The 8,554-nt window shown below is 33.3% G+C and overlaps 2 protein-coding genes across 2 annotated transcripts; one reads left to right on the forward strand and one right to left on the reverse strand.

The window, feature by feature from the left end:
* Positions 1-1,723: 1,723 nt before the first annotated feature.
* Positions 1,724-4,330, reverse strand: LOC124941895 (NADH dehydrogenase [ubiquinone] 1 alpha subcomplex subunit 8-B-like). Its single transcript, XM_047482265.1, has 3 exons — positions 4,183-4,330; positions 3,864-4,076; positions 1,724-2,164 (listed from the first exon to the last, which is right to left on the reverse strand). The coding sequence occupies exons 2-3, from the start codon at positions 4,049-4,051 to the stop codon at positions 2,032-2,034; spliced, it is 321 nt and encodes a 106-aa protein (XP_047338221.1). The 5' UTR covers positions 4,052-4,076; positions 4,183-4,330; the 3' UTR covers positions 1,724-2,031.
* A 1,291-nt stretch (positions 4,331-5,621) lies between these two features.
* On the forward strand, positions 5,622-7,761 carry LOC124942348 (50S ribosomal protein L33). Its single transcript, XM_047482828.1, has 2 exons — positions 5,622-5,799; positions 7,395-7,761. The coding sequence occupies exon 2, from the start codon at positions 7,398-7,400 to the stop codon at positions 7,578-7,580; it is 183 nt and encodes a 60-aa protein (XP_047338784.1). The 5' UTR covers positions 5,622-5,799; positions 7,395-7,397; the 3' UTR covers positions 7,581-7,761.
* Positions 7,762-8,554: the final 793 nt, after the last annotated feature.

An 8,554-nucleotide genomic window follows, 5' to 3' on the forward strand; every position in this document is an offset into this window, starting at 1 on the left:
AACGATCTTAAGTAGTCATCTTTAATGATCTCCCAAAATTCTTTGATTAATGCAATAGTATAGCCATCGGGGCCAGGAGTTTTATCCCCATCGCAGCCAGAAATGGCTTCCCAAATCTCATCGATTGTGAACTCCCGCTCAATGAAAACCTTTTGATCATTACAAATATGATGAAACACAATCCCCGAGATTAGGTCTCTCGCTAGCCCACTCAGTAAGGAGATCTTCGTAGAAAGAGAGAATGGAGTCTTTAATGGTTGACATATCGAAAGTCTCGACCCCGTTAGCCTTAAGAATAAAGATCTTGTTGTATTTTTTTATGAGAATTTGCAAAGTTATGGAAAAATCGACTATTTGAATCCCCTCCTTGGGCCACAGACTACGAGATCTCTGCCTAGCGTTATCCTCCTCCCATTTTTAAAGAAAAATTGAGTCGCTCCATTAGTGTGAATCTATTGGATGTCTCAATGTCTGTGAGAGCATTCTCTTATAAAAGTTTTGAGATTTTTAAGTTTGTGAAAAAGGATAAAAGATGGTCTCCCCTCTATCGTAGGATGACTGGACCACCACTTCTCCACTTCCTGCACAGATTATGATATGAGAAAAGAGCGTTTTTAAATCTAAATGGAGGCTTTAGTTGAATGGATAGGCCACAGATAAGGATAATAGGTTTGTGATCTGAAAGGTGACGTAGAGTTTTAAAGCATTGGTTATTTGGGGAGTAGAGACTCCCCCAGCCAGAGTTGTAGAGAAATTTGTCGATTCAAGACAAACTTTCGTTATCGCTATCACTTCGTCGAGTATATTTCGACCCCTTGAGGATATTATATTTATTTGTGTTTTAAATTGATTATTATTATTATTTTTTATTTTTTTTTATATATACACATTTGAAAGTATATCATTTCTTTAAATGGCTTTAAAATGTGTGAGATTAGTTAGAAAAAAAAGAATATAGATTAAAAATTCTTATAATTTTACATTAAAGGTAAGAAAAAGAAGTTTATGTGATCAATAAAAAAATATTTATATAATCAAATAAGTTATTCAAATAACCAAATTTTGACAAAGCATAAGAGTTTAGGATTGTATTTTTTTAATCAATAAATCTCATTATTATAGAAACGAATTTAAATAACTTTTTCGCTATTGAAATAACTAGATGATTTTGAAGAAGATTTAAGAGCATAGTATTGTAAAAGAAAAAACAATTAATCAATAAATCTCAATATTAAAAAAATACAGTAGATTCAAAGGCCAAAATTGCATTAGATACAAATTAATAAAGATAAAAGAAAAACAAAATTAAGGAGAGAAGAAAAAACAAAATCATTTACTCAATGAAGAACTCAATCACTCTAGAATCATATTCTCAGCTTTCTTAATTAAGAAAATAACCACAAAAAAAATTATTTCTTGAATAAAATTTTTAGTTACTTAACTACATTATTCTAATATATTTGTCTTTATTTAATTACTCATTTTTGTTCCTCGGATAATATCATCTACTCCCAAATTTCTCATGTTCACTCTCACATGAAAGGGCAAAACAGTCACCTTTCAAGCAATGTCAATCCTCACAATATTAGTTGGAAGTTAATTCTTTACCACAAAAACTTAGAACGAATAGATGTCCAATTGGAGTAGGTGATAACTCAAAAATTTGTCAAAAGTTGTACCTACTTCTCAAATAAAAAAAATAAACTCAACCACAACTACGATATACTAAAAACATTGTTTTCTTCAAAATAGTTTCAGAAACAAGAAATCTAACAACCTCCCAGAATGTTTCATTTCTGTGATTCAATCAATCATAGAGTGTTCTTACTTATTTGAGCTCTTGTTAGTGAATAATGTCAATGATGAGAAGATAAGGTTGTTTCCATGCCATTGCTCATAAATGATCTCTTCCATAAAAGGATGGGGGGGGGGGGGGGGGGGGGGGTAAAACAAAAGATAAAACAAACATTTGCATTCCTGAGCATCAAACAATCTTGTGCTTATTATTAAGGGCGGGGGAAAGAAAAATACTCATGGAAAAGGGCATGCTTTCTCAAATTCCTTCTGCTCTTTGCGACAGAAATCAAACTCGTTCGTGTGGTAATACATACAACCTGAATATGCGTCCATCTCCTTTGTGCATTTCTGACGTAGATCCTTCAGCCTACAATATAAAATGTTTTCAAAAACAGAGTTTAAGAAGGAATGTTTAAGCCCCGTGTGATTTTCGATCAAATGACAGCAGTTGTAATCTTAAAGCAACATTTTGGAGGTCTGCATTATTATGTTAGGAACTTGGGTGGTTACAATAGGAGTAGAAGCCTAAACCCTCCTAAGAAAAAAATAAAAATTTAAAAGAATTTTTCATTAAAAACCACAATCCAAAAGGGTGTCAATGATTGAGATCTTCATTTTGTACATAATTTGTGTTAGGATCTACCAAAAGAAATTGGGTGGGTATAGGGCATTTCAATGTTACCATTTTCATCAGTCATTTTTTTTATTTCGAATTTTAAAAAGCAAGTGCGATCCCCCACTTCAACTTTAAGGCATTCTTAGTGGCAAAACTCTTGTCATTTGAGTTACCTAGTGGGTTCATTTTCATCAATCACAAAATGAAAAAAGAAAAAGACACAAAGAGTTTAACTGTCAATTCAAATGGTTTTGGGTTATTGTTTTAGCACCCAAATTCTCTTGTTGGCATGATACCATAAATAATTAAAAGAAAATGACCTTCAAGAGAATAAAGAAATAATATAAGCTTTCAATATGGAGAGACTCCATATCATACAAAAGAAAAGTAACTCACATCTACCATGGTTTAAACTAGTTTAGCACAAGTCAAGACATGAATAGCCATTTGTTAAGCAATAAAAGTCATCTTGGTCCCTCCTAAAATAAGTTATAATCAACATACAAACTAGAAAGTTTCCAAATCCAAGGATTCAAATAGTACCATAAATGTATAGATCCGAGATGTATAACAAATTATTAGAGGTTATTTCATTGTTTTGATTTTTCTTTTGTAGAACTTAACAAGAATCAAGGTCAAGAAATGGTGCTGATGAGTTAATCAGAAACAGCTATGGAGAAAAATAAAAAGAAAATTTTGACATAACTTCTACATCTTTATAGTCTTAAACTTTGACAAGGCACCACAGAACATAACTATTGCCCTGACACGAAATGAATCTCGTCTGTTTAAGTAAAATCAAGATAAAAAATGGTTAACAACAGTGCTGTTGTGCATGTACTAATAAGATGTTCGATAGTGGTTATGTTTGTTGAAGATATTCCCATCATTGATTGGACAAACACTATAGAGAAGCAAACTCAGTGATCACAACACAACCAATTGTCTAATAGATGTGAACATCTCTCAGCATAATTCTTGTCACATACTAAGCAATGAAACACTCACATTTCATCTCATGATAGATGAAGAGCTATGAGATCCCATGGTGATTCATTTAGGAGCATTGAATGTCTTAGGTTTCGTTCTTGAGTGTTGTTGTAGGAAGAATAGGATTTGTATTAGGGCTATGATTTCCTTAATGTCTCTATCTTTAACTACGCCATTTTTCGGTCTTTTGTGTATCATCTGATAAGAATGTGTTTTATCTGACTATAATATTAGTTACATCTGCACTAGCTTATCTCCTCCAAAGACTTAACAGATAGAAGGGAAAAACAAAATCAACCAACCTACAAGTCATCCTATTTCCTACAGGTTTTATTTGATAACCCATTCCAAGGATTTGCTAGAAACAATCTGCATCCAATCTTCATTTCCGCACATAATTTCGAATATAACTGCAATAAATCTAGATATATATTCAACAAGAAAGAAATCATGGACTTACAAGTCAAAGACGCATCGCGTGACTTGCTTGCCTTTATCGAGACATTTTTCGGGATTCGCATCGGCTTTCTTGCACTTGATGAATGCGGCGTTCTCGTTCTTGCAACTGATCGCTATGTGACGCGCCGAAGACATCAGGACCGCAGAAGTTGGGATCGGCTCACCTGCGGCATCGACTGTGCTATCCATTTTCCGACTTTGATCGATTGAAACCCTAAAATAGATGACATAAAAGATAAGTTGATTGAATGCTTACTAAAAAGGTTCCCTTTGTGAACAACTTTCGTTTTCAACGGAAAAATGGTTTGAAATTTCGTTACCTCTACCGTTCTTCACCTTCTTAGATGTCTGGTCTCACCAGATTTACGCTCTAGGGCTATCTTTCTCTACAGACTCACAAAGAGAAGAAGAAGACACAACAAAAGCCACCAATGTTAACTTGCGCTTGGGAAACAAATAGTATTTATTTATTTTTTATTTTCTTTTTTAGCTTCTTTTCATAGGCGAAACTAATCTTTATAGGTTAAGTATCCGGGAAATTTGACGAAATCATCTGGATAATGGGTTAAATTCGAGAAATGTCCTGTTTCATAAACTTTGTAAAAATGATATTTCCCCTATGACTGCAAAGTTTATCAAGTGTGAGTTATTTTTCGAATTTAACCGATTATCAAGTTCATTTCGTCAAACTTTCCAAGCATCCTCTCCCACTTGTTTGTTGTAAATTTTGGAGCACGTAGACCCGAAAATACACTTAACTATTTAACATGACAAGTCTAAATTTAGGAATGACAATGGGGCGGAGAATGCATTTATCGTCCCCGGATCCGTCCTGTTTTACATCGAATTTTTTTTTTAACTATCAACCTCGCCAAGTTCAGTTTTGAGAAATTTTCGCGTGCACCGTTTATATTATATTTTTAAAAAAATAAAAATAATATAAAAATAAATAATATAAATAAATATTTTAATATAATATATATTATAATATATTAAAAAAATATAATATTATAACTCATCGAGGTAACCCAGTAGTAAGAGTCGGTTTAAAATACGAAAATGTTATGGGTTCAATTTTAATTGAAGACGTTTTAAGTTAAAGCGGGAGTCATGGTTGTGTAAGTGTTTATAGTGTTTGAGACAAAATCAAGATGAAATCGGGGTGATGACACAAATGAGAAATTTGACTAAATGACCTTAAAGACTGTCTTATTTGCATCCGTGGTCAGCGCATAAATTTTAATGCGTTAGTGACACCTTTTATTTTTTGAACAAAAATTCCCCCGTTGCGAGACGCAACCGGATGCCATGTGAAAAGTCCACAAATGCCCTGTGAAAAGTCCACAATCGCGAGACGCATAAAAAAAAATCCGTCTTGCGAATTCCGGTTGTGTCCTGCGATTGTGGACTTTTCACAATACACCCAGTTGCGTCTCACAACGGGGGCATTTTCGTCCAAAATATTAAAATGTGTCACTAGCGCATTTAATTTTATGCGCCGGTCAAAAAGTCAAATAAGGCCATCTTTAGGGTTATTCTGTCAAATTTCCCGACACAAATATCATTATCGCCTTTCTCCCGATAAACTATCGGTCAAACAAAAAAAATCGTCTTTGACGGAACAATTCGGTTCGACTACCGCGACACGAATATCAACTTGAGATAACACCTCCTTCAATATTATCCTGGTTGAGGGTATATTTGTCTTTCCACTCCCTTCCGATATATTTCAAAAAAAAAAAAAAAACTCCTCTCTTCTTCTAAGTAATAATATTCTAAAACCTAATCTAACCACACCAGCGACGAAATTCCTCTCCGGCTCTCCAGACTCCACCGCGTCAGACGTGAGACGGCTCTGGCACTACAGTCTCCTCTCCTCACCCAGTCGCCGATTCTCCGTTTCTCTAGACTTCCCTGCCCACTCCCAGCGGACCCAGGTATGTTTCTAAGTTCTAACTTTCTAATTCTTAATTTGTGTAGTTATAGATTATAGTTTCGCTAGATTATATGAAATCTTCTTAGTGAAAATTGCTGACCCTTTGGGCTGTGATTTACTTCAGAATCACTGGATGGATATAGAATGGATATTCAACTGATGCTTAGGCCATAAAGCTTGGAATTTTATTTCTTTTCTTGGCTGAAAACATAGATTGATCTAGAAAATAGAGCAACTTAGTCCGGATTTTGTTAGAGATTTCGAACACAAAAGCACATAAGATTGAAACTTTTGTGAAGAAGTAAATAACATCACAGAATGCATCAATACTGTTTGTAGAGCAAGACCAGCTCAGATGGCATTTATATGTACTTCATTTGTATCTGCAAAAAAAAATACTGTTTCCGTTAATAATTAAGTTATTTTAATTTGATTTATAAGTTAGTTTAGGTAAAATTAGATCTTGTTACATTTTGATTTTCATCAAGTAATTCATATTTGAAATTGGCATAGGGTATCCCGCACCTCAGGGCTGGCCCTGTGTAGGGTTTCTCTGTTTTGTATTGAACTTTCTTCAAACGCTAGACAGAGAGTTTTAACATCTCCGCCTAATTCCTTGGTGGTCTGATTCTCAGAAATCACAACTACATATTATTTTATCGATTTTGTTACACCTACGAGGACAGGCTAATGTAGTGTCTGATTTCTGACTGATAAATTGAGACAAGTGGTTTCTTGTTGTTATTGTTGACTTGTGTTAAGGATTTGGGAGGTCTTCACCAACCAATGTTGTTTTCCAAAACCAAAATAATCTGAGAAGAAGTAGAAGAGGAAATAGAAAATCAACAAGCAAACGACACCAAGTTATTATAGTGGTTCGGTTATTAACAACACCAAGTTGTTGGAATAGGTTATAACAACTTACATCCACTAACCACTTCGAAGATAGAGTAAGGCTATTCACTATTATCAGATGGAGATTACAAGAAGTTACAATGTTCACTCTAGAACACGGTCAAGAAGTTCTCTACAATGGAAAGAGATTTTTTCACTTTGGAATAACAGCTCCAAATTCTAAGACACAAAAGTCCCTTTATATAATAGGGTTACAAAATTTCAGGGTTTTTGCATCAGCCATTTAAGAGAAATGAGTTTTCTCTCAAACAACCCCTACCGAATAGATAGTGGATGAGGTGGTGGCATATTCCCTAAAATTCCTTTGATCTCACATATCCAATTTGGCAGTTTCTTAATTCAAATTTTCTTCTGCTAGAATGTTTATGTAACATTCTTCCTTATTCAATACCAAGTTAATCCTCAATTGAATTCATCGAAGCTCCCTTGATTTTCAACTTCTCGAATCAACAATTGAACTAACCAACTTCTTCACTACTTGTAATCAACTTCTTGTCTTCATTTTGGCAATAGAATTTCCTAACATATCAAGAACATATGTGTCACCTATTCCAACAACTTGGATGATTATATTCAGTCAAAGAATGATGGTTGTATGCATTTTTTATATGTATAAGTTTTTAGTTAGAACTACCCAATTTGTCTGATATCTGAAAATGGTGGTGTTTTCTTTAATGTTAGAAAATGGGACAGAAGAAGAAGACTGCATCCATGTTCATTAGGCTTGTTTCTGCTGCTGGGACTGGATTCTTTTACGTGAAGAAGAAGAACCCGAAGAACTTTCCACAGAACTCAAAACTTGAATTTAGGAAGTATGATCCTCGGGTCAATCGCCATGTCCTCTTTACGGAGGCAAAGATGAAATAAACCAAACAACCCTTTCCCTTTCACCTTCCCAATGTAATATCTCTAGCTTTGTTTCATTGCTCTAGAAGACAGAGTTTATGATTTTCTTATTGGAGAACCATTGAAATAGATCAATGGGTTTTACTTGATCTATTGAATTGTTCTTAATTTTCAACAAATTGGCTTTTGATTTTACTCTCAACTTAGTTTGGCAATACTAGATTGGTTTTTGAGAATCTAATTGTTATCATACAAAACACAATGAAAGCCACTACAAATTGCTATTATTATTTTTTATTACATTCTCATTTACAGTCGGTTCTGATATGATAGGGGTTTGATATCGGTTACCATAATATACATTATCAGTCTAATTTTGTTACAAAACAATTTGACTGTCTTTTATGTTTTAAAAACTATCTTTAAATGTGTGGTTTTGATAGATCAAAATATTTAGGTTATTGGCATTTAATAGTTCTAACATTAATTATTAACAAATTATTTGTGCACATGAATTAAGTCAAATCTATTTAGTTAAATCCATTTTTAAAAAGATTGAAGATTCAATATTCCATAGAGATAGCAATGAACTTGAAAATAATCTTCAAACAATTTATGTTAAATTGATTGGATTGGTTATATTATTTTGACATTATATTTTTATACTACTATTGAGAGATTATTTTCAGCCATAAAGAGTTCGAAGACATAACTTCGCAAACAAGATTATTTTTTTTTTTGTCAATTACTTGACCCTTTATTTTGAACAAAATTTAGCTACGAAAATAGATATATATTTTATAATGCTTGGGTTTTATGTTTTAAACTCTCTTATAACTTAATTTATTTGAACATAATAATATAGACAATATATTAAGTTCACTTCAAAAAAATCCTGAATTCGTCCACTCTATATATATTTTGAATGCAAATCTATATATATTTTGAATGATTTGCAGTTTGGAATATATTTTTTTTAGAAAACGGTTAAAGTC

This window comes from Impatiens glandulifera, chromosome 6 (genome assembly GCF_907164915.1).
Source record: "Impatiens glandulifera chromosome 6, dImpGla2.1, whole genome shotgun sequence".
NCBI classification, from domain to species: domain Eukaryota; kingdom Viridiplantae; phylum Streptophyta; class Magnoliopsida; order Ericales; family Balsaminaceae; genus Impatiens; species Impatiens glandulifera.

Coding starts and splice junctions, on each gene's coding strand:
- LOC124941895 (XM_047482265.1), bottom strand. CDS start 4,051: ATGGATAGCACAGTCGATGCCGCAGGTGAGCCGATCCCAACTTCTGCG. Junction 2,165..3,863: donor ACGCGATGCGTCTTTGACTT/GTAAGTCCATGA, acceptor TTTATATTGTAG/GCTGAAGGATCTACGTCAGA.
- LOC124942348 (XM_047482828.1), top strand. CDS start 7,398: ATGGGACAGAAGAAGAAGACTGCATCCATGTTCATTAGGCTTGTTTCT.